This window comes from Dryas octopetala, chromosome 5 (assembly GCF_963921425.1).
Source record: "Dryas octopetala chromosome 5, drDryOcto1.1, whole genome shotgun sequence".
Taxonomy (NCBI): Eukaryota; Viridiplantae; Streptophyta; class Magnoliopsida; order Rosales; family Rosaceae; genus Dryas; species Dryas octopetala.
In genome coordinates this window covers 4,494,713-4,520,848 of record NC_141370.1, presented here as the reverse complement: position 1 = coordinate 4,520,848, position 26,136 = coordinate 4,494,713, and the positions used below count along the sequence as shown (strand labels likewise).

The 26,136-nt window shown below is 36.1% G+C and overlaps 3 protein-coding genes across 3 annotated transcripts; 2 read left to right on the top strand and 1 right to left on the bottom strand.

The window, feature by feature from the left end:
• The first annotated feature begins 779 nt into the window (after window positions 1-779).
• LOC147283668 (protein XAP5 CIRCADIAN TIMEKEEPER) lies at window positions 780-7,707 on the top strand. The gene is made up of 13 exons (XM_086244042.1): window positions 780-1,029; window positions 1,845-2,070; window positions 2,243-2,308; window positions 2,414-2,478; window positions 2,588-2,700; window positions 3,087-3,165; window positions 3,272-3,348; window positions 3,442-3,503; window positions 3,610-3,741; window positions 3,848-3,901; window positions 4,040-4,105; window positions 6,190-6,264; window positions 7,379-7,707. The coding sequence occupies exons 2-13, from the start codon at window positions 1,900-1,902 to the stop codon at window positions 7,427-7,429; spliced, it is 1,011 nt and encodes a 336-aa protein (XP_086100168.1). The 5' UTR covers window positions 780-1,029; window positions 1,845-1,899; the 3' UTR covers window positions 7,430-7,707.
• Window positions 7,708-14,513: 6,806 nt separating this feature from the next.
• On the bottom strand, window positions 14,514-17,034 carry LOC147283667 (protein FAR1-RELATED SEQUENCE 5-like). Its single transcript, XM_086245562.1, has 5 exons — window positions 16,966-17,034; window positions 16,702-16,855; window positions 14,879-16,057; window positions 14,604-14,673; window positions 14,514-14,553 (listed from the first exon to the last, which is right to left on the bottom strand). Exons 1-5 carry the CDS (start codon window positions 17,032-17,034, stop codon window positions 14,514-14,516), a joined length of 1,512 nt encoding a protein of 503 aa, XP_086101688.1.
• A 2,760-nt stretch (window positions 17,035-19,794) lies between these two features.
• Window positions 19,795-20,736, top strand: LOC147283666 (uncharacterized). The gene has a single exon (XM_086245561.1). The coding sequence runs from the start codon at window positions 19,795-19,797 to the stop codon at window positions 20,734-20,736; it is 942 nt and encodes a 313-aa protein (XP_086101687.1).
• The last annotated feature ends 5,400 nt before the right edge of the window (window positions 20,737-26,136 follow it).

Genomic DNA, 26,136 nt, shown 5'->3' with positions numbered 1-26,136 from the left:
CTACACACTCATTCTCTCTCTTCTCTCTCTTCTCTCTCCTCCCTCTCTCTTTCTTTTTCTTTTTCTTCTTCTTCTTCTTCTTCTTTCCTTCTTCAGTTCTTCCTCCCCAGACTGCTCGTGACTAACCAGTTTGATACTTTGACCTCACCTCTTCCTTTTTTTTTTTTTTCTCTTCTTCTTCAGTTCTCATCTTCTCTTTCTCTCTCCTGGTCCCTCACTCCCTCCTCCTCCATGTTCTCTTCTCTAGCTCTGCTCCCTCTCCCTCCCCCTTCCCGATCTCCCTCTCTGTCTCCCGCCCCGGATCTCTTCTCTCCCTCCATCGACGGCAACGGCAGTGGCGGCTCTGCTTCTTTCACTCCGGTCTCAGCCTCCCCTCTCTCTCTCTCTCCGGTCTCTACATCGAAAATTTCGCCGAAATTTCAAGGATTTCGGAAAATTTCGACGAAATTTCGGCGAAATTTTTCGAAATTTTTCAAAATTATTTTGGTATGGGGTTAAAATTTCCATACCCCTAAAAAACGAAATTTTCAGCGAAATTTCACCGAAAATTTCGAAATTTTACTCCCTGGCTAAGCCTTTTTATATTTTGAGAATATGCAATTTAATTTGTTATTTTTACTTTACAATACAATTTTTAAAAAAGTATTCCGTAAAACGTTAGGAGACGGAGCCTACAATTTGTTATTTTTACTTTACAATACAATTCTCAAATACACGACCCTACCTCAACAGTCAATATACGGCGTCTCACACTCTCAGACTCCGAGTTCTCCTCGCTTCCCTCTCTATTCTCAATTTCTCACGAACTCTTTCCAATTTTGATTTTTCCCTCCTCCTCTATCTCTAGGTTTCTTCTTCTCCTTGTTTTCTGCACTCTTCTTTTTCTTTTCGGTCCTCTCAATTCTTCTTCCTTGCCATTCCAATCGGCTTTCTTCTTCTTCTTCTTCTTCTTCTTCTTCTTCTTCTTCTTCTTTTTCCTTCCCATTCAATTTCTCGTGCTCTTAATCTGTCCAATCGGCTCCCACCCAGGTACTTCATATCTTCATTTTTTTTGGTTTTCTGATTGAGGATTTTATTAGGGTTTAATTTGGTTATTTATGGTTATAAGAGTGTCGATGCCAGGGGCATGGGGCTATCTATTTTCTGGTTTGCTCAAGTTACATCACTTGCAGACTTGCAGTCTTGTTTCCTTGTTTAGGGCAAACAAATATTTGAGTTACCTTATCTTTTTAATATTTAGTTTGGTAATTTTGTTAAAATTCGGTTGCTATTTGTCCTACTTTAGAATTTAGATGGGTTATTTGTGGCAAGTAAAATAGATATGTTAATCAGTGTGCCCTATCAGTCAACAGACATTAGATATATTATTACCCAATTCATGGTTGCTGTTTTTTCTTTGTCACTGGATTGTTTTAGAGTTAGCACATCTTCTCATGTTATGGGTATAATGTAGGTTTGGGTTTGTTGTTTGCCACACTTCATCACCAAATTGCACTCCTTATGTGCATAATTGAACACTCCACACAATATTGTAGCAATTTTTTTTAAAAAAATTAAAGAGTAAGGCCCTGCTTCTTCTTTTTTTTTTTTTTTTTAATGGAATGCTCTACCAAAATTTTGACAGAATTTTGGTGCTTCGAATTTAAATTGAATTATTGTTCTAAATGTTTAGAAAACATGCTAGACTCCATCTTACCAAAAAAAAAAAAAACAAAAAACAAAAAGGAAACATGCAGACTTCTAATAGGTCTATGCATAGTAGTTATTTTATTAAGAAACAAACTTAAAGAGCCATTTGATTGAGATGTTCTAATAAAATTATTAATCTTAATTTCTTCTATCAGTTCGAAGTTTTGAACAAGAGAGGGAGTGCTAGGGAGCAAACAGAGAGAGGAAAAGATGTCGGGTATGGGAGATGGATATGTGGGTACGGCCCAAGATGCTGTGAGGATCCGAAGACTCGAGAAACAAAGAGAAGCCGAGCGCCAGAAAATTCAGGAGCTCAAAACCAAGTCATCCTCCGAAAAAGGCCAGCCGGGTCTCCTCCAATTTGGGTCAAGCACTTCTGAGGTTCGAGTTCAAAACCTAAAGTTCCCTATGCGCATATACAGATATACTTCATCTTCAAAAATCTTATGAAAAATGTGAAACTATGCATTAAAATTGATAAACATAACAAGTTGTGTATAGACAGAACTGACTAATGTCATTGGTTAATAATATTGTTAAATGAATATTTCAGATTCTTGAGACAGCTTTTAAGAAAGAAACCGTCGGTTTGGTTACAAGGGAGCAATATGTTGAGAAGGTAAATTCTAAAAGCATTAGCATTTTTTTCCTTATAGATTTACTTATACAAATGGAAGCAGAAGTTGGTTAAAAAGTGGTATTGTGGCATCAATTTATATTGTAGAGAGTAAATATCCGGAACAAAATTGAGGAGGAAGAGAAGGAGAAACTTCAGAAGCTACAACAAGAGTAAGTTTCATAATGAGGATTGTTACTGTGAAAATTTTCAAGTTGTCACATTGTCAATCTTTTTTTTTTTTTTTTTTTTTTTTTCTTAAATGTCTTCTGTATAATTTAGGGAGGAGGCACTTCAATTACAAAAGCGTAAGAAGAGGAAGATAAAGGGGAGTTCTCGATTGTCCTTTGCGGATGACATTGAGGATGAAAGTGAAGAGGAAGATGGAGAAAATAGTAAGCATTTCTCTCCTCAAAGACATTAAAAAATTAATTAAGATTATGTAGTGCCTCAAGTTGCTCTCAGCCACCTTTGTGTCTGATGATTATTGTACTAAATTTTAATCAGCATCCCTATCACTCAATATCAATATGGAATTTTGAATATTAATTTGGCATTTCTTTTTCCCCTTTTATGTGTAAATCTGGAATAATTAATCTGTTACATGTATGAAAGTTTCGATTATTATCTTCTGACATGGTGCATATTTGAGATACAGAATTCCAGATATCTGACGTTTTAGTGGTCACTCATGAGTAGTCTCATCTAATGTTTTTATGGATGCCCATCAGAAACTTATTGGTGATTCTTTGTTCTTTCATTTTGATTGTGCTTTCTACAGAAAGTTCAGAGGCTACAAGATTATGGTGTGGTAGACTTGGAAAAGATCCTACAGTTGAAACTAGCTTTCTGCCAGATAGGTGTAATCTCTCTCTCTCTCTCTCGCACAAACATTTCTGTCCCTCCCTCTATTTGGTTCTTGTGGCTCTAAAATTTTAACTTAGAGGTGCTATGGATTTATTTCAGTGAGCGGGAGGCAGAGGAACAAGCTGAGCGTGAAAGGTTGCGGAAACAGTGGCTTCTTGAGCAGGAGAAGATACAAAGTAATTCTGTTGTCTTATTTTCTACTTCTTTTTTCTTTTCTCTTTTCAAGTAAGAAGTTTTTAAAAAACGAAGCTCTTACTGTGTTTTTCCAGATGAGCCACTTCAAATTACTTACAGCTATTGGGATGGAGCAGGGCATAGGAGAGTGATCCAGGCAAGTAAAGCATGCTCGACTTACATTTGTTTTCTCCTTGTGGTTTCTCTTTTAAATTGAAATTATCAATTCATTCAGTTTCCATATTCTTTTTGTTACCAACCAGGTACGAAAGGGTGATAAAATTGGAGACTTTCTTCGGGCTGTTCAACAGCAACTTGCGCCTGAGTTTCGAGAGGTTCGAACCACCTCAGTGGAAAATTTACTCTATGTAAAAGAAGATCTTATCATTCCACATGTAAGATAAATATGATAGAAGTACTTGCAAACAATTCTGCTATATGTTTTTCTGTATATATGCTAATTAATTTTGCATCCTTTATTTCATGATTGTGGAAGTACAGCAGCATAGTTTCTATGAGCTAATCATAAATAAGGCTAGGGGCAAAAGTGGACCGGTATGTTCAATATTTCTTGTCTTCTTTATCTTCCCTCCCTTGGATTGAGCTGTGTTAATGTTAAATTTGTCTATTGTCTCTTGTAGGCTGTGCTCATTAGTGGTTACTCATTATCATATTCTGTTTTATTTTGCATAGCTTTTTCATTTTGATGTGCATGAGGATGTGCGAACAATTGCTGATGCTACAATCGAGAAAGATGAGGTACATTCTTGTTCCATATTTGTCTCTAATTCTGTATTATTTAAGAAGTTTCCGAAACTGAAAATGAAACATAAGCATAAACAGGCTAAAGTTAACTTCATGGTATAATTTCTTAAATGCTCTTCATAGGTACTTTGAAGTTGAAATCTAGTTAGTATTTCCCATTATATCAATTATAAATGCGGAATCTGTGCTGGGCATCTTAGCAATGTTGGATGCTAGTTAGACAGCTTGGAGAATGGGTCCTTAAGTTAACCTTGGCTGTATCCATTCCACTATTTTTCTCTAGTCCTGTATTTTGTAAGAAGTTTCTGAAACTGAAAATGAAACACAAGAATAAATGCCCTAAAGTTAACTTCATGGTATAATGCATTAAATGCTCTTTCAATGTATCGTGAACTTAAATCAAGTCAGAGCTTCCCATTATTTCAATCGTAGATGTGGAATCAATGCTGGGCATCTTAGCAATGTTGGATGATAGTTAGCTAGCTCGGATAATGGACCTTTAAGCTAATTTTTGCAGTCTCGAATCCTTTCTTTAAGAAGCTTCAGGATGTGCAACTTTTCGATTACATCATCAGGATTTTCCAACTCAGGATTCTTTGCTGTGAAAACTATTTTCTTGTTTTGAGAGAAAACATACTTGAATGATAAAAGTCAAAAGTTAAAAATATTTACCCCAGCTGTTGACAAGAGGTCTGGAATCTAGGCTAAACTTAAAAAAGAAAAAAAAAAAGAAAAGAAAAATAACTTTAGAGTATAACATCCCAGAATCAAACCACAAACTTCTCTTTAACTACAAATGACTAGAACTAAGATCAACTCACAGTTGGCCCTCAATCCAAGTGAAGAATATTAAAAGGAATGTCCCTAAAAGCTGCAGAAACCAATGCCCATAAGGAAGCCCAAAACCTCATTCTACCCAGAAAGATGCCACCTCTTCCCCTAGCCTTTCTTCTAAAATTTCTAGCCTTCCTCTCTGACCAAACCACCCTTAGCAGATGCCCATATGTGCAGATGACTGATGATGGATGAGTTAACAAGTTAGGCAGATGGAGGATATGTTGGTGATAAACATTCTAATCACCACTTTAGTGTTGACCTTACTGCCGAGCCATTATCTTTTAGGGAATGAGAATTTCCTGCTTTAGTGTTGCCAGTTTTAGATACCTCTGTGGGGATGGAGATGGTCTTCTTTTCCACTTGGCAGGTCTGATTTGGAAGGCAATTTGGAAGGCAAAAGCTCCTCCAAAAGTCAAAGTTTTGGCATGGTTGGTAGCACATGCAAGGATCAATACATGTGATATTCTTCAGAAGAGAAGACCAAATGTTTGTTTATCTCCAAGCTGGTGTGTTATGTGTAGGGAAAAGAGGGAGAGTATAAACCATGTCTTTATTCATTGTTCTGTGGCTGCAAAGATGTGATCCAATCTGTTCAAGGCAGGGATGTTGTGGGTGATGCCAGATAGGAGCTGTTTTTGGTTGAGTGAAGGGTTTAGAGGTTTTGGTGGGCGAAAAAGAGCCATGGTGAATTGGAATTGCAGGATGTTGGCCGTTATTTGGATGCTCTGGATGAAGAGAAACAAAAGAATATTTGAAGATTACAGAGGGGCGAATGTGGAAGAATTGTGGGTTAGAGTATTTATTCAGTCATCTCTATGTGCCTTTGTTGGTTGCTAGTGTCTTTAGGGGTGTGTCTTTGTCTGCCATTTTATTAGATTGGAAGGCAGCCATTAGTTAGATTTTCTCTGTTTGAGTTTCAAGGGTGTTTTGTTACAGTTTTGTTTCTGGTTTGATATGTACTATAGAAAATGGAGTTCTCTTCCATTGTTTGTTTAGCTTGAGTTTGGTTTATTAAAATTTTCTTTCTTCTCAAAAATAAAAAATAATATCAAGTTACGGACATATATTTGGGACTTCTCTGCATTCAAATCTTGGACTTTTATCTGGGATCACATGCTACATATCATAAGAAACAGACTATGTAGCCTTGAGTATGTAATTCAGGTATCTACTTGCAGTAATGCCATGGCTCTATGGCCCTCTATCCCTGTTCTCATGTCTTTGATTTTATTTTTTGGCAGTCTCATGCTGGGAAGGTTGTTGAAAGGCATTGGTATGAGAAGAATAAGCATATTTTTCCTGCTTCTAGATGGGAGGTGCTCTCTCTCTCTCTCTCTCTCTCTCTCTCTCTCTCTCTCTCTCTCTACACACACACACACACACACACACACACATATATGTATATGTCTAAACACCCACGAAATGGCCCTTTCACCTGTCACTGCAGTTAGGCTTGATACTGTGGTATAATGCTTGATTCTACATAGCGTTCCTTGAAATATGCACTAGAGTGCTTTTGAGTACTCAAATTCTCTGTATAATTTGTTTTAATTTTTTTTTTTTCTATTTCTGTGGGATGATATATTGTGAGCACCAGCCGGTACGCTAAAATATAGTTTGATTGAGTGGGTGGGGGTTTGAATCCCCAACCTCCCTCACTTTCAATGGGATGCCTGCCATCTTTGAGTATACAAGAGATGTTTATTATACTTAATAACTACCCAGAAAAATAGACTTGCAGCTGATATTTGATGTCTCTTTTCTGCTTTTGTTTTATATGCATCATGTTATTAATGATGACTGTTAATTGCTTAATCTCCTAAAGTAGAAGTATAATTGTTAATTTATGATTTGTTGATTACTTGATTTATTAATACTGTTTAATTAAGCAATTTGTATCATACATTTATAAATTATAATGAATAATTAAGTGCTTATACTTGTTGATTGGTGAGGTATTTATTGTATTAGATCATTTATATACTAATTAGTGAATGAGTGATGTTATGTGCATTGATTTTTTGAACCTGCTAGGAACTCTATGTGATACTACAATATAGACATTTGTGTTACGTCATTTATAATTTGAAGTATATTCAATCAAATTTTTAATAAGTACTAAACAATTTTTGAGTAACAATGTTGCCAGCATGCAGTGTATTGATTCACCCTAAATCATATAAAGCCTATCATGCACCAAAGTTTTACCAAGATTTTTTTAAGCAAAATAATAGATAATTGTTTAAGTACACTTCTCATAAAGATTTGTCCAAAATTTCTGCCATTTCTCTGGATATTTTAGTTGACAGCATAAATATCTTTTGGTGTGACAGAATGATGAGACTGTAGCGGCATTTTGCCGATTATGAAGTGCAATTGTGTATGATTTCTCAAAGTTTTTTATTCACCCATGTCCTTTGATAATGACAGATATATGATCCAACGAAGAAATGGGAGCGTTACACCATCCACGGGGACTGATTAATTATCACAAACACGGGATTCAGTGCATTTGTGAGTTGTTTCTTGAAAGCTGCACATCATCAATAGTTCTCGGGCTAAAATTTTCTACCCATACTCCTGTATAAATTAGATTAAGGAACTTGTGGCAATGGGTATTCCTCAGAGGATTGAGGTTTGGTAACTGCAGCCCCTTAAATTTTTTTTTTTTTCCCAATCAGAGATTAATATACAGATCAAGCAAAACAATGTGTTTAGGAGATTGTAAACCTATATGGGAATTGGAATGGAATTTGTTATGAGCATCATTCTTTTTTGTGGTCAGACCGAGTATCATTCTTGTACAACTCAATTTCTTTAGTTTCGACTAGGGGTGTGCATAGTTTCGACTAGGGGTGTGCATGGTTCGGAAAACCGAACCACAAAGGCGTAACTGTAACTAAACTAATATTTTCGAAATGACTAATTTGAGAACCAAAATCAAACCAAGTCTAACCTAAACTGACTTGTTTGGTTAACCGAGAATATTGGTTCGGTTAGTTTGGTTATCTGAAAATCAGATAATAACTGATATATTCTAAACGCCATACCCTATACCATATTCCTTATCGCATATATTCATATAGCTTTTTAACACTTTACTCACCTGAAATTTGATCCGATTTTTACTTCACCACTTAAAATTTTTTTTTTTTGACTCAATGTGGCACTTGAATTTGAAAAAAATTGCAATGTCAGATCTCAGTTACATTCTGTCAATTTTTCTGTTAAAGATAAGGGTATTTTAGTCTTTCATATTAATTTTTTATTGTCAAACAAAAAAAATCACAGCAACCCCACTTTACTTGGACCAATAAGAATGTTACTTAAGAATTAATTTTTTTAGATATTCTCATTATTGTATGTATTTAATATACATCCATTATTATTTTTGGAAGACAAAAAAAAAAACCACACCACCCTCACCCAACGCACCCACCCAGTCACGAAACCTCCATCATTTCCAGAGATCTTGCAACTCACACAAACTTCCTCCTCAACCCCACCTCCACTCCACCATCAAACCCAACAACTTAATCTCCAAAAAAATCTCCTTTCATTCATAAGGCTTTAATTTTAACCCCTTCATTTTCAAATCCCTCTCAGACCCTCTCTCCCATTTCTTCATCACCCCCAGATCTCCACATAAAACTAGTTTGTGTTGGGGTTGCTACTGTTTACTTGTGCAGAAAAGAGAAAAGAGGAGGTGGATTTTCAAAAGAGAAAGAAAGAGAGAAAGAGAAAGAGAGGGAGAAAAGGGAGGGGGCTGGTCAGGAAGAAGGGAGGGGGAACAAGGTGGTCGGAGTGAGGGACCGTCAGCAGTGGTGGAGGGAGGGGCGCCGGTGGATTGCTGCTGTATTTTTCTAGCAGAAAAGGGAGAAGAGAGAAAGAAAAAGGAGTTGTGGGGCTGCCATGGCAGATCTGGGAAGAAGAGGGAGGTGTTGGGTTTTAGATTTTTTTTTTTTTTATAAAATAAAATTATAAAAAAAAGTAAAGAAATTGTGTTTGAATGTGCGGTAAAAAAAAGTGTGTAATGATTGTTGGATTAAAAAGTTTAGAAAATGACACATGTCATTATCTCATTTGTCCACATATATTTTAAATACAATTGGACATAAAAGACCAAAATGTCCTTTAAAAATAGGTCACATGCGACACATGTGACCATTTTTTAACAGAAATTTTGACAGAATCAGACGGAAGTTGTACATTGCAAAACTTTTTAAATTCAGGTGTCACATTGAGTCAATTTTTTTATTAAGTGGTGAAGTGAAACATAGATCAAAATTTAAGTGGGTAAAGTGATAAAAAACCTATTCATATATCATATACTAGTATACTCTATACCAATTACCTATACTATTATACTTTTTACCTAAACCATATATCTTTAACTATAATTGTTTTAGTATATATAGATATACTCTAGTTGTATAGTATATACAAACTATAAATTATAAACTAATCTTATAAAGTATAAATTATACTATAAACATATACAAACATATATAAACATAGATGAGTGCTCTAGAGCTAACCAATTAGTAAGATAATATGACGCTAACTATCATTTTGAGCCCACTACACTATAATTTTATGATATGGACCGTTTATTTTTTAGGCTTTCATTCAAAAATCATCCTTAAAAAAAAGTAACAAAATCGGAAATCGTTTAGCCAACTATTGGTAAGCTAATTGTGCTCATGTAAATGGACGAACACAAGTTTTTCAATAAAAGATGAAATGATTGTAATGATAATCGAATGACTAAATGATTTCTGATTTAGTTAATTTTTTGCAAAGTTAATCTTTAAATGGAGACCTAAAATATGAACAGTTTGGATTATGAAATTATATTGTGTAGTGAGCCCAAAATGATGGTTAGTATTGTATTATCTTACTAACTAGTTAGTTTTAGAGCATTTTTGTATAAACATATACTATAAACATATACAAACATATATAAACATATACTATAAACTTATAAACTTTACTATAAACTATAATAAACATATACAAACATATATAAATTATAGACTTATTTGTACATTTACCCCCTGATTTTAAAGTTTTTTCTCATTTTGCCCCCTTACATTTATTTGTCTCATATAACCCCCTGAACTTTTATGTTGTTTCCTACATTGCCCGATTCCGTTAACTCCATCTATACCACCATTACAAATGCTGACGTGGCATCTACATGGCGGGGCAATTTCGTCTTTTTAGTCACAGAGGACCAATTTTTGCCATGTGGTCATTTGTGGGACCCAATATGCCATGTTGGCAACCTTTTTTTTTTTTTTTTTTGGTCATCATGTTGGCAACCTTACCACATTGTTTTTAGGCTTATTTGCAAATTTCAGTTTTATGTTTTTAATTAAAAACATAAAACTGAAATTTTAATTAAAATAAATAAATATTTGGATTGTGGGTTTGAGGTGAGGCTGGGGGAGGGGAGTGGGTGTGGGACAATGGGAGGTGCTGGGTGGAGACGGGCGAGGGGGAGGGGCTGGGCCGAGCTGGGGCTGGTCGGGGAGGAGCTGGGCCGAGCTGGAGTTGGGCGGGGAGGGGCTCGGCTGTGTGAGGCGGATCGGGGCAGAGCGAGGGCTGGGCTAGGCTGGGCTGCGTGCGACAAATCAGGGCAGGGTGAGGCTGTGGAAGGCGGGGTGGGCGGGGCGGGGGAGAGGTTGAGTGAGGGTGGGGATGGGCTGGGATGGGGCTGGGCTGCATAGGGTAGATCGGGGTAGGGTGAGGCTGTGCGGGGCAAGGCTGGGCGAGGCTGAGCTGGGCGGGGCAGGTCTGGGGCTGGGTGGTACAGGTCTTGGCTGGGCGGGGAGGAGTTGAGGCTGGGTAGGGCGGGGCTGGCATGTGCAGGGAAAGATAGAGAGAGAGAGAGAGAGAGAGAATGGAGGAGGTTGTCGGCATATGCAGTGGGTGGAGAAGGTGGGGTGGTCGGAATGTGCAGAGTGTGGGAAGAGGGGGATGGCCGCCGGCATGCGCAGTGGGTGGGGAGGGAGGGGTTTGGTCTTTTTTTTGTTTTTTTAATTTAATTTAATATAATTTTAAAAGTTTTATTTTAATTTAAAGTTTTATTAGTTTGTTAATTTAAATATTGTTTTAAATATATTTTTCGGGTGAAATGACAAAATTACCCTTCCACATCAGCATTTCTAACGGTGATGTAGACGAAGTTGACGGAATCGAATAATGTGAGAAACGACATAAAAGTTCAGGGGGTTATATGAGACAAATAAATGTTAGGGGGCAAAGTGAGAAAAAACCTAAAAATCAGAAGGCAAATGTGCAAATAAGTCTAAATAATAATAGGTATAAACTATATAGTAGTATAAACTATATACTAAATAAACTATAAAGTATATAAACTATAATAAACATATACAAACATATATAAACTATAATAGAAAATTTGGTTTACTCTATAATAGGTATTAAAATTATATATAAAAATAAATATATATTATAAGTGGTGGTTTGGTTTGGTTAAAACCGAAAATTTCAATATTGAAAACCAAAACCAAATCGCTTATCATTAGTTTGGTTTGGTTTATTATCTGAAAAAAAAAAAAAAAAAAAAAAAACCCAATCCAATCGGTTTAGTTCGGTTCAAAACTCAATTTTTCAGTATTTTTGCACACCTTTAGTTTCGACTATGAAGAATTCACAAATGGTATCTGTTTGCTTATCTACATTTTAAACAAGAAGAGTTCTATGGGTAAATAGTAGACTACTTGTGCCTATGCTTTTAGAAAGATACTACGGAATATCTTTTTTTTTTTTTTTTTTAATTAATGAAAAACAATCATCCATTTAATATCTTCCACTCAATCAAATGGTGATTGACTACTACTGAATATCTTAAATAATTTATTATTAGTTGTGACAAATATTTTACCTGCCCCGGGCATGAGGGTTACAGGTGTCACAAACGCATTGGTTTGTGACACCAATGTCAGCTTGCTGACTTGGCATCTCCGGGACAGATAAGTTTCTCTCTTTTTTCAAATATCGAAGTCACGGGAAACCTACACACAAATAACCATTGTGCTTTCCATGTTGCATCAACCAGTGAAAAGCCTGGTCAATGAATCAATTTCCTTCTTGGGCTTCTTCTGAGTTCTGTGATCCAAAATAGGCAGTAACAAGCTAGCAGTTGACATTAAATGTTTACACTGGCCCCCACTTTCTTTTTAATCAAGGATAAATGAAATACTAGATGAATCCTAGCAGCAATTAGCATATCCAATTTATAAGTATATATATATATATATATATATATACGGCGGCCTTCAGTTGAGGGATCCTACATATAAGGCTAATTGCGGGACTACATTGCTGGCCGTTGGATTTCTTTTAATGAGATCCAACGGTGGATCTTATAACCACACTTTAATCCCTTTAACCCACTTAACCCATCCCCCAACCCATGTAATAGAACAACCTAGCTACAAAGAAAACGCGAAGAGGAAGAGAGACGCGATGGGGAAGGGAAGATCGTGTTACGTGAAGAAGAAGAAAGACGCAGAACTTGAAGAAGAAGATCGCAGAGGCGGGCTCGCGATGGGCAAAGGAAGATCGTGTTTTGTTCACGATGGCTAAGAGGAGCTCGAGACGGAGAAACGTGGTGGGCTGTTCTTCGATTTGCGCTTTGACCGAAGCAACTCAGATTCGCCTCCATTTCACCATCTGTGTATGCTTCCAAATCTCATTCATTTGGGGGTTTTAGGGTTTACGATTTAGGGGTTTTCGAAACATGAATTTAAGTTAAATATTGCAATAGTAAGGATATGGTTTTTTGATTTGTATGATGGGGTTTTCTTGAAATATTTAGGATATGGTTTCAAACTGATTTGGGAAGGGGTTGGGGATTTGGGATTTGGGAATTTCAAAAAATCAAGTGATTTGGGGGTTTTTTTTTTCTTTGTAATTCTAATTTGGTTTGTTTTGTACAATTTATGCTTGTTATTGAAAGAGTTGCTGCATTCTTTAAGTTCTAGTTCCACCGATTGGTTGTAATTTTTTTGTGTGTGTAGATTTTAGCAATTATAAAATGTCATTGCATAGAGTTGTCTCATTTTGGTCTTCTCATTGAATGATAAGCATTGATATAAGTGCATAATGGTAGCTGCTAAACAATGAAATTCACAATGTCTAACCGTAGTGGAAGCAGTAACAACAAAGTTCAACATAGGCCAAGACAACAACAATGTGTGTGTGGCAGTGTTTTGGAGTTGAAAATGTCTAAAACAGATAGGAATCCAAACCGTGTATTTTGGACATGCATGAATTGTGGGAAATTTATATGGGCTATTGAGAATTTAATTGATGAGGTTCATGAATTAACAATAAGATTGATGTAATTAAGCAAAAGTTTCGAACAATGAGAAATTTGAACAAAATTGTGATTCGATTATCTGCATAGGTAGCCCATATTTCAAGGAAAAATGTAGCACTTGAGAAAGAACTTCAAATGAGGAACCAAGCTAGATTTGGCTTTCTCATGAAAACTCTTGTACTACTTTTGATTTTTTTTATGTTCAAATTTACTTTGTTGTAATGTTTATTCATTTTGTAATAAAAACAAACTTGGTTGTGTTATTGCTTTAGAATATGATATTCAAATCCTTACTTTTGTAATGGTTGTGCATGAATGATGACCATGTGTGTTCTAAAAATTTGACAATGTTTTTGGTAGAATGATTATTGCATTACACAGCAGCCACTTATAATATATATAGCATCCTCATTAGAATTTATTCCTACCTTAGAAAACTGCAATCCAAGGTTGTCAATCCAAAACACGATAGACATTCATCACACCACATTAACATAGACGTGAGCACTCTAGATCGTTATATATTATGAATTTTCCTTTTTACTTTATTGAAGCTATAATCATATTTATTCCAAATATAAAGCACTTATGTAGCATTTCAATTTTTAGTTAAGCAATCACAAGCATTATAACGCTTAACTATATGGTTCCATGTTTTTTGGTTCTTGTTCCTCTTCTATGTACCACTAAAACCCACATTCTAGTCAATACACACACATAAATAAGGTCTTTTGTGTGATTGTGTCCCAACAATGAAGTCATAGCAATGTAGACATTCAATCACTATCATGCAATAATCAATAACTCACAAGAAATATCCTTAACCAAACCTAGAAAACATAGACAACCAAAACCCATGTTACATTATTATTACTCACTGATTTCAAGATTTTATAATTACAATCAAAGACTTTCCTCATTGGTTACAGCTATCGAAATAATATTCCAAATGCATTCATTCACAGCCAAATCTCAAAATTCATGTCAAAGTTACAGAAGGTATGAATGATGTCCTATAACCTCCTTAATTAAAGAGTTACAATCACACCCTTCACATAAAGATGGGATGAAAAAAGAAACCCAGAACCTTAAAACAGTAAAATAAACTTGAGACACTTTGAATGGATAGCAGTAAAAGGAAAACACAGCAACCACTTATGGTCCCAAACGCAGCAGCCCATCATCCTGATAAAAAAAAAAAAAGTACCATTACTAACAAAGGGATGAGCAAAGATCTTGGTCAGTTGAAGACCTACAACAAAATAAAAAATAACTCAAATCAACTAACAAAGTCTATGTTACCTCTGACGAAGAGTTATCATCATCCAAGGCCTCAACTTAAGAGTCATTAAACTCTTGGGGATTGGAAGACCTATCAGAAAATATAAAAAAACTCAAATTGATCAAACCAATCACCTAAAATATACAAATAATGCACCAACAAAAAAATAAAACAGAAAAATAGCAAATGAAGAATTAGTGCCAAAAAGGTACAACTTCTTACCTATTTAATAGCAGTGGATAATTTCTTTTGTCATGAGACACTTCAGTTTTCCCACAACCATTATAATGCCTACCATTTTCACGTCGCTTTCCTTTCGACTTCTCTTTTCCTTTCTTATGTCTTTTTCCACTTCCTTTAAACTTAACTGGATCCGGTTCATTATAACTAGCAGCACAAGTAACACTCGGTCTATTAGAAACTCTAACACAAGAGCCACCACTACCAATGTTTAAGATGGTCTCAGTCCGGTCAATAATAGAATCCATGGCCTCACAAAATATTAGTCTTGCCTCATCATTTAAGATGGCCTTATTAATCACATATGAGTATCGATGAAATAAGAATAAGGTACTACGTTTTTCAAGTAAGGATTTGTCAATATTTATCTCCACACCAGAGTTGTCCACCACAACATCATCTTTAGCAGATCTAGTCAATTTCCTCAAAATGTATTGATCCGGCAAGGTATGGAGTTGACGTACCTTCTGTAGAAATGATAAAATATGGTTGCATGGAATTCCTGCACAATCGAACATCTGATAGCTACATGATGCAAAGTCCAGAGATTTGTCATACATAATCTCCCGGACTCTCCCACTATGATCATCCATGTAACTTTTATAAATGCAATTAGTGACACTCTCTCTAATAATCTCTATGTTATAGTTGTAACTCTCCCACAACTCATCTTGAAACTTATAAAAATATTTGCGTGTGTGAATGTCAGCCATTTGCTTTTCCATCTTAATATGGCACTTAAGTCTAGGCTTCTTAGTGATATCAGAATGATCCACTATAACCTCATTTTGACGCTGTAGTAAAAGTCCCCTATTGAATTGAATCATGAAGTCCACCAAAGAATTGGTCTTGGGCACATATCCTTCGAAAAATGAGTGCCCACTTTTTGCTCGTCCACTACTAGACATGTCAGCTCTGAAAACATGGTTTACATAGGCCGGCACCCATTTAAATCTAATTTCATATAGTGATTGCAGCCACTTATTTTCTTTTAACCCACTTTTTTCAAGAATATCTTTCCACCTTAAGTCAAACTCATCTCTAGTCTCTGATGTCCAAACACAACGTTTGAAGTCATCCCAATAATCTGTATATTTGACCGTGTCAAGTTTCTTGGAGAATTTATTTAGAATATGCCAACTACAATATCTGTGATATGTGTTGGGAAGAGTTTCTGCAATTGCTTTTGTCATTGCTGGATCTCGATCAATAATGATCATCTTAGGAGCATGACCTAGCATAAATTTTAAGAATTCTTTGAATAACCAATTGAATGAGTTCGTAGTCTCGTCACTCAAGAATACCCCAGATAAAATGATTGTTTACCCCCATCATTGGTGCGAATATCATCTTATACCGATTAGTGTTGTAGGTAGTGTTGAAAATAACCATATCAGTATAAAAACTATATGCTTTCCTAGAATTTGCATTTGACCAAAAACAATGAGTTTTCTTCTGTTTGTCATCTGCTTTGATCTTGTAAGTGAATCCAGAATTTCTCTCTTGTTCCAACAGAAAATGGTTCCGTAACATGTTTCCATCGTGCCCCTTCAACCTAGCATATTTATCTCTGCGATAGTTGTACATATCTTGCATTGTACAACCAATGTTTTCAATTCCTCCTGATTGAACTCCAAAAATGTCAAATTGTTGATGAAGGGGTATGTTCACCATGCTTAGTTGTTCACTTAATGATTTTTGAGCACTTGAAAACCGACGACGAGAGATCATCAAGTGGCGTCTTCGTGGGCTTAACAAGGCATGGGTGTGAGTCTCATCAAAGATGGTGACTACAAATCCATTTACTTTCGACTTCACAACTATTAATCTCGCTTTACAACTCTATCTTCCTACTCCATAATGCCTTTTTTTGGGTACCTTTCAATTCTTTTGGGTCTTCTCCCTCTTTATTGCACACAAACTCCTTCATTGTGATCTCATTATCCTTACTCTTCTTAGTTGAGTGACTTCGAATGTCAAATCCAACATTTTGTGCATACCTAGTGTAATAGTGCTCAACTTCTTCCATTGTCTGAAATTGTTGACCTTTGAACGGCTTTAAGCCTTTAACTCATTGTTTTCTTGATAATTGGCATCACATATAAATGAATTTACTTATGACTCACTTTGCAATGGAGCTACCATCTCATTAGCTTCTACCATTACCATCTCCTTAGCTTCTACAACTACCATCTCATTAGCTTTTGCCATCATTGCACATGCATTTTGAATTAAAACCCCAAAATTGTCACTCCCCGAACCCCAGGCACGTGCGGCACGTACTTTAAGGATTTCAAGAGTACAACGCCTGACTGTCTGGCATTGTATTGTCAAATTCCCTAAAATACGTAAGCCTTTTTAAATTTAAAATCATAATTTATTAAAAATATATTTTACTTGTGGAAGCCAAGGAGTGAAATTTCGAAAATTTCGCCGAAATTTTCGTTTTTTTGGGATCCCGAAATTTTATTACATAACCACGAAATTTCGGTAATATTTCGGCAAAATTTCGGACGAAATTTCGATCCCCCTTCAAGTGCATTTATGTGAAATTTCGACGAAATTTGGCTGTACAGGCCGTACCTCATCACTCGGATCTTTCTCTCTTTTTCATCCACACACTCATATCTCACTTTCTTCTCTCTGTCTTCCCTGCGCAAAAGATTTCTCTCCCCTTGCCTCCTTCTCCGGCGTGCCTCTCTCTCTCTCTCTCTTCACTCTGCGATCTCCGCCTGTGACAGCAGCCTCTTGCCTCCTCCGGCGTGACTCTCTCTCTCTTCACTCTGTGATCTCCGCCTTGCCTCCTTCTCCAGCGTGACTCCCTGCCGGCGAGACCCCTGCAAGGTTTGTAAGTTTTAATTTTCCAGAAAAAGAGATGGATAATGGATTTACTTTTATTTCAAACATCATACCCAGCCACTATTTTTTTTTTTCTACTTTACTGCCACAGACTACTGCCTTTTGACATTAGTATGAAGGTAGAGAAGAAAAGCCTGATGTATATATGTGCAAATACACATAATAAATTCTAGCTGCAGATATATTACTTCTGTAGTATACTTGTGCAAAGGTTGTGTATATATGCATGCATAAAAGACTGATATGTTATTATAGTTTGGGTACTGAAAAGACAGGAGGGCCATATTCTGAGTATAGTTGTAAGTTTGTAACTTGTAAGTAGTTTTTAAACAAATGATTTCGGTGACAAAAATTGGATTTGCAAAAAAAAAGTAGTGCATGATCACTTGTATTCTGTATGTCTAGACCCAAATGTCAGACTAAACATTCATGTATAGCGGATATATACATAATACAATTCTCAATTCAAATGAAAACTTGATATACATCATACATCATAGAAAAGAAAAGTTTTATTAGCTTGAGATGGTCTATCTTCTATTAGTCTTGGGTGTTCTAGAGATGGGACAATTCAGTAGTATATAATGTCTTTGCTTTTGGAGGTCTCATATATGGCTTCACTAATTAGCTGCTTTCTCTGTACGGAGATGGATCTTACTTTATTTTGTAGAAGATCATGCCACTCATATTCATATTATATATACTACAACCTTTCTTTTCCTACTTTACCGCCTTTCGAAGGTGGGGTAGTTTTTAATACAGAAAGCAAGAAAAGCAGGTTGAACCGCTAAAGTATATGCAAGTATGCAACTTGCTTGTAGTCTAGTATATGAATTGAAATTTGTTTTGTCAAAAAGCTTGATTGAGTTGATTACTTGATTCTATAATTTCTATTATCGATTTTATTCATATCAGTTTAAAACCAAATATGGCCCATTTGTTCGAGAAGAGAGTAGAAACCTAGAAAGGCTAGAATTCATAATATTCTGCAAATTAATGAATTATACTGATTTTATCACCTTTTTTTATCACTTGTTTGGTAATATAATGATTATACAGCCACTTCTTAATTCTTATAGAAACAAATTTATTTATTTTATTTTATTTTTCTATGGCCGGGATTGTTGCTTCTTGTTCTATAACAAGGTTAAGGATGCAATTAATCTTATCTAAAAAATGGATGATTTGTTTTAAATAGAGTTGTCTGGATAATTTGTTTTATCTAAGAGATGGATGAAGATTAATAAAATAATAGAGTTGTTTTGTATATTTTGTTTTTCCAAAAATTTCCTATCAACACGTACTGATCTACCCATTTTCTTGTTTCATAGTTATTAATGTATATTTGATTGTGATTTTTCATATTTGATTGTGATTGTGTATTTATGTATATTTGATTGTGATTTTGCAAATTTGATTGTTATTTTGCATATTTGATTGTTATTATGATGATTGTAAATTTGTAATTGTGTATGTCTTTTGTTATTAGGTACTAATATGGACAGTAGAGGAAGAGCACGTGATTCAGCTTGGAAGCATGCACTTCCAAATCCGGCTAGTAAACAAGGTTCAATATGCAAATATTGTGGCCTTGTAATGAAGGGTGGTGGAGTGACAAGACTGAAATACCACCTTGCAGGTATGGATCTTGGAAGCAATGTGAAACGTTGCACTAGTGTCCCACTAAAGGTGAAAAAACACATTGCAAACACCTTGGGATATAAACAACAACAAAGAAACAAGAAAGCACAACAAATAGAAGAGATTCAAGCAGAACTTCGTGGAGAAGGTCATATAAACTTGAGTAACAGTGACGACGACGATGATAATGATGATAATGATTATAATGATGATATGGGGCCTGAAGAGCGAAGAAATTTTCGAGCTGCAATTCGACAATCCAAAGCAGCACAATGGGATAAGGAACACCTACATAAAGTCCCGAATAGGGGACAAGGTTCTGGGTCTAGTAGTGGTTCACAGTTGAGAAGAGGATCAAGCATGAGGGAATCATAACCAACACCCCTAGTAGCACCAAGCCTCTACAAGTCATCTAAAGCACGCCAAAAGAGTGCTAAAAATCTCTTTTCTGGAGGGTCAATCAAAGAGAAGATGCAGGGCTTAATAGCCAAGTTCTTCATCTACGAAAATGTTTCTCCTTCAAAAGCAGCATCTCATCATTTCAAAAACTTGGTGATAGGATGTCAGCAGGCAGGAGAAGGAATGGAACCTCCATCACCCTATAAGATACAGAATGTATATTTGGAAAAGGAATTTAATGAAATGCAAGAGCATGTCAACAACTTGAAGAAGGATTGGGCAACTTATGGTTGCACAATCATGTTCGATGATTGGACAGGTCCAACCAAGTTGTCTATTATAAACTTCATGGCATACTCAAGAGGTAAGACTATATTCCTTAAGTCCGTTGATTCTTCAAATTGCATAAAGGATGCAAGATATATATATGGGCTACTGAAGGATGTAATGGAAGAGGTTGGACCAGACAATGTTGTTCAAGTTGTCATTGACAATGGTTTCGCATATGTCGCCGCAGGGAAGAAGTTAATGAAAAAATATAATGTGTACTGGACGTCGTGTACGGCACATTGCATTGATCTCATGTTCGAAGAGATTGGGAAGAACCAGTCGGTTGCTAAGGTGATAAAAAAAGCTCAAAAGATCACAAATTTTATTTACAACCATAATTGGTTGTTGGCAAAGATGTGTGAGATTTGTGGTGGAGATATTATTCGTCCTGGTCCCACCCGATTTGCTACCCACTATCTTGCATTGGATAGTTTGTATCGAAAGATGATTGGGTTGAAGCAATTGTTCACTTGTACTGATTGGGGCAATAGCAACTTTCGGCAAGGAGAAGCAGGACAACATGTGGAATCCATAGTACTTGATCACTCATTTTGGCAACAGGTGCTTAAGATTTGCAGTTTGTTAGAATCTCTATACCTAGTTTTACGTGTTGTCAATACAAAGACGTATCCTACTATGGGATCCGTTTATGATCTGATGCGTCAAGGAAGAATTATTACTTAAACACGGTGCACGGTAGGTGGTAAAAATCATCGATGATCGATGGTTTAAAACATTACAACACGATTTGCATGCAGCAGGTAACCTAAATATGTTTAATTTAAATTTAGTTCCGCATGTTTTTTCATTGATCTAAGTTATCTAACTTTAAATTATTGTTACTAAATATGTATTTCAATATTTACTTGATGTAGCCCACTATTTAAATCCTTGCTACCAATATAAAGAAGGCGTGGCAAATGATGGTGAACTTATTCGGGCTGTGCACAATGTATATAAAACATTGGATCCTTATTTAACAGAAGTTGCCCAATTTGAAAATGAGGTGAAAATAACTTGCCATAACACTTTAGTTTACTTTGTGAAAATAACTTGCCATAACACTATAAAAAATTTAATTGTCTTAAGTTTTATATTTTGATGGATATTGTATGATTTGTATCTAGCTAACTTATTTCAAAGATGCGAAGAGAATGTTCGGAGAGCGAGTTGCAATTGCCGCTAGATCAAAAATGTCTCCTAGTGAGTATACACCGTACTTTTATTAGTTTGATCAATTGAATGGTTGAACTTACACTCATAATTTTGTACAATTCAAGTGAATGGTGGATCATGTATGGGACTGATGCACCTACTGTAAGAAAATTAGCCATCAAAGTTCTTTCACAAACGGCGTCATCATCCGCTTGTGAAAGAAACTTGAGCACTTTCGCTCTCATACACACCAAGCAAAGAAACAGGCTTTCATATAGTAGGTTAGAGAAGATGGTCTATTGCTACTATAATATGAAGCTTGCAATTCGAGACAAACAAGCTGAGGAAGATCACGTCAACAACTATGATCCGCTAGATATGTTTGAAAATTATATAGGGGATGATGATGCAGAGGAAAACCAGCTTTATCAGTGGATCAGGCTCATCCATCTAGATGATGACGCAGGCAATCCAGATCCTGATGTTGTAGCCCAAGCACGCCAAGAAGGTATTAATGTGGAAAGAGTTCTTAATGAGGAGGTGGGCCCTACTGAGAGTTTTGAGGAACTTATGCGAGGTCCAATAAATCGCAACGAAAATGTTCCCATTGATCCTTCTCGATCAGGCAACTCTGACATAGGATCAAACACACCTACCAACAGTGGAAGTAGAGGTGGTGGTGAAGGTGGTGGTGGTGGTAGAAATGAAGATAACACTAGAGATGATCAATACGATGTCATTCGATTTACTGGCGAAGAAAACTACACCCATGCAACACAAGATGAGAATCATGGGAGTAGGTGTGCAGGACGGGAAATTTGTGCCATTAGAAAGGACTACAATCGTAGGAAAAGAGGTAATGTGGGTATGATACCAGAAGAAGAAGATTCGTTATCCACCACTTTTGGTTCTAAGAGAGTAGCAGATGATAATTACAATTATGGGCAAAACCCTCCAATAGTCTACCCACCATATCCCTTTTACTTAGGTGAATCTGGCAGTAGCTCTTCAAATGAGTATGGCTATAGGCAAATCCCACCACAAATACCACCTCCTGATCCATACGGTTGGCATGTTGGGAATTATATGCAAAGTTATGCTGGAGATATATCTTGGGGTGATTATTCTTCGCAATTCACCTACTCTTGACATGATGATACTGAAGACAGCGAAAATTTTGAACCTGCTAGGAACTCTATGTGGTATTGAATACTTATTTAATTCATGATTTAAAATTGTAATATAAATAAATTTGAGGTGTTATTTATATAATTATTAATTAGTGACCCATTTTTTTAACAGTATTTACCACCAGCGCACATTATATTCATCTTATATCACATAAAACCTATTATATAATTTGGTTTCTTCAATGTTTTTTATCAATATAGTAGATAATATGTTAAATAAGCATATGGTCAAGTTTCATTCAAAATTTCCGTATTTTGATAGCAATTTCCGTCGTTTTTATCTAATTTTGTTGAAATCGAAATTTTAATCGAAATTTCCACGAAAATTTCCGTCGAAATTTCCATCGAAAATTTCCTCGAAACTGAAATTTTACTCCTTGGTAGAAGCTAATATTTAAAGAAATACAATTTAATGAGCCAAAATAAAAACAATTAATATTTATTCTTCAACTGGGGTCCCACTGCCTTGTCCGCTCCTCGCCAAATCCTCAACTCAATTCAACTGCAAATCAACCCCTGCACCGTGAAATGGTGCACCGGGTTACACAACAAACTCGGTAAGCTGTGAAGCTCGTATGAGTGCAACCCAAAATATAAAGAAACTTAATACATTTTCCATTGGACATTTAACCACATTTCTCACTCTCAGTATTCAAGCAACAATATGGATCCATTTCGGCAACTCAAGCCGATTCTTTGACACTCAAAATCAATCACAGTCATCACACGTTACAATTAGCAGAACTCAATAACATTCCACAATAATCTAGTTATTCAATTAATAACAAAATCATCAGTATATCAGTCCTTAACATCAATGGTATTCAACTAAAGCACATTCCAAAATTATAGATTGTCCAAGTAATAGCAAAACATCACCAATCCAATTCTTAATATTCAGTTATGGAAATATTAATTAGGTCAATGTACCAACATAAATTAAATTCTTTTAATCCACCAAAGAGATCAAATATAGTCTCATAACGAAATCAATAAATTCAATAAACCACTTTCATTTCAATAGGTTCCATAAACTAACATAATTTATTTTTAATTTAACCATGTTCACTAACCAAGGTACCTAATTATACAATTATTCAGTTAAGTACAAAGATTATCTCAACAATTCAAAACCAATTCACCACATTATTATATTTGGGAACTTGGAAGATATGCACACGTATATTGACCCAATTTAAACAACAACATCACCAATTCAATCTGCAACGCACAATGATCTAATTAAATTACTCAGCAGCAAATCAATCTGGATTCCTTTGTAAATTAAATAACATCAGGACATTATCAATCAAATGGGCAATCCATATAGTGCACTAACAGCACAAAAACGTCATCAGAAAAAATTCTGGAGTTTGTCCATTTACGTCAATATGCCAAACAATGTAAAACCTATTCGCTCCCCACAATCATCATTTCAATTTATCCCATTTAGGTAATCAAGAACAAAATATTCTTAGAATTTCCAATCTGATTGTTTCTAAATTGTATTTAATTGAGCCACTGAACGACCGAAACGGGCGGCCGCCACCACGCATGGTGGCTGCCCCACCCCAAAAAACACAAAAACATCAACAAAAAAACTCACTAAAAGGACCTGGAAAGATTCCTGGGACCTCAATTGAGCGGAATCGAGTCAAACGTACAACCATTAACCCGCCACCAAAATTGGTGGTTCTGATGGTGGCAGCGGCGACACAAACCTAGAAATACCCAAAATCAACTCCAAATAATCCTAATTGCACAATAGAACCTTGAAGTGCAAAAAAACAACTCGAATTCGAGTCCAATTTCAAGAAATTCGAAATAGGCATAAACCCTAAAATCGAATTTCCAATTTCTCAAAATTGGACGTGCCCACTTTAGGGGAAAGATTACCCATACCTGAAGGATTAATTCTCGTAATTGGGTCGACGGTCAAAAGTTGCCGGAAACGGCCAAAAACGGCGGTTGGCTTGGCTTCCCGAGCTCATTGCTCTGTCGTGGAGCATCGTCTAGACGAACAGAGACCATGGCTGGACTCACCATGACGAGGGGAACAAAGCCCAGTAGGTCCGGTGTCACGTCTTGGCTGGAAAAATCAAATCGTCGGTGGTGACTCTGTTTCTATTTTGCATCATTACGTCGTCGAGGGTTGGCGGCGAGGTACAAGACTGGGCTGGGGAGGACGACCGGCACAAGGGCTGCACGTCGACGACCTTGGGTCGCTGAGAAACTGGCCGGAAAAACTAGCCCAGCTTGCTGGTGTCGCGGGAGGGAGAGTGCAGAGATAGAGAAAGTGTGAACTCGGGGGAGGGTGGTCGGTGTCAGGGTGCTCGCCGGAGGTCGAAGTCGACGGTGGATGGGAGGGGGGGTGTGTGAGCGAGGAGGAAGGTTAGAGAGAGAAAGTGAAGTCAGGGAGAGAGAGAAAAATCAGAAGAGAGAGAGATGTGATTTGGGTTTTTAAAAACCATGTAAGTAAAAATTACAAATATGCCCTCGACTTTGAACGTCTATAAAACTCAAACCGTAACTCCAATTTACGCATACTTCGTGTCTACGAACTCGTGGACTCGAGATCTATCCAACGTGCCCAAAGTCAAAGACGAAAGCTCAATAATTTTAAAAGTCAGCTTTTGGATCAAACCAAATTATAAACATTAATTAAAAAAAATTAAACATTTTTAAAAACTATAACTCTCCAACAATTCATGTAAAAACAAGGTAAATTATAAAGAAAATTTGAATTTTCTAGGATATTACAAAAATCTAAGAATAAAACCCTAAATAAACTGAATACAGGGAGCTATCCAATCCATCTGGTGTTCATGATTTCAGATTCATATAATTTAGAAACATTATAGAATGTCTGTTTTATAGGTGTAATAAAAACTGATGGACAATCTCAATAATATTGTAATATGTAATTATGTACAGGGGAAAGGTGTAATAAAAATTGATTTTATAGTAAAGTTCACCCTCCCAAATACAGCTAGAAGTTGTTCACTTTCATTTCTTTCTTCCTTTTTTCCCCTTAATTTTTACTCAAACATGTCTTAGAGTCTATTAGTCCTGGTTAATCTTGCAATATTTAACAACCAAAAATGTAGCAACTCTTCGAGAACTTAAAGGATGCAGCAACTCTTTTTGATATTTCGAAATTCCCAAATCCCCAACCTTAACTCCTGAATAAGTTTGAAACCATATCTTAAATATTTCAAGAAAACCCCATCATACAAATCAAAAAACCAAGAAGAATATACCTGAAACTTGTCGCGAGGCTCCCTTCCCCGTCGTGAGCTTCCCTGCTTCTTCTTCTTCTTCGCGAGCTAGCTTAGTCCCATGGTGATGGTGAAGTCGAGTTGGATCTCTTTGCCGGGAATGGGTTAAGTGCTGGGAACTTAATTAAAATTGGCCTATATGGGTTAAAGTGTGGGTTATAAGATCCACTGTTGGATCTCATTAAAAGAGATCCCACGACCAGAAAGGCAGTCCCACAATTAGCCTTATATGCATGATATATATATATAATTAAGATTATTCATTGATAATTTGAGAAATTGAAATCAAGTGACATGAACTTGTAACCTTAATTAATTTCTCTATTGAAGGTCAATAGATTATTAATCAATCCACCGATTATTTTTTGGTGAACGAGTGAAATTAGAACTTTCCATGATAAATTGTCTATCACTTGTTGTAATTAAAAAAACTTAACAAACATTTAGGGTTTTAAAGTATT

Bases quoted from the DNA above. Each gene is read 5' to 3' on its own strand.
- LOC147283668 (XM_086244042.1), top strand. From the start codon at position 1,900: ATGTCGGGTATGGGAGATGGATATGTGGGTACGGCCCAAGATGCTGTG. The intron at 2,309-2,413 runs GTAAATTCTAAA...TTTATATTGTAG, and splicing joins GGGAGCAATATGTTGAGAAG to AGAGTAAATATCCGGAACAA. The intron at 3,166-3,271 runs GTGTAATCTCTC...GATTTATTTCAG, and splicing joins ACTAGCTTTCTGCCAGATAG to TGAGCGGGAGGCAGAGGAAC.
- LOC147283667 (XM_086245562.1), bottom strand. From the start codon at position 17,034: ATGGCAAAAGCTAATGAGATGGTAGTTGTAGAAGCTAAGGAGATGGTA. The intron at 16,058-16,701 runs GTACCCAAAAAA...AATTTATGCTAG, and splicing joins AGACCCAAAAGAATTGAAAG to GTCATGCTCCTAAGATGATC. The intron at 14,674-14,878 runs GTAGGCATTATA...ATTTTCTGATAG, and splicing joins AGGAAAGCGACGTGAAAATG to GTCTTCCAATCCCCAAGAGT.
- LOC147283666 (XM_086245561.1), top strand. From the start codon at position 19,795: ATGCAGGGCTTAATAGCCAAGTTCTTCATCTACGAAAATGTTTCTCCT.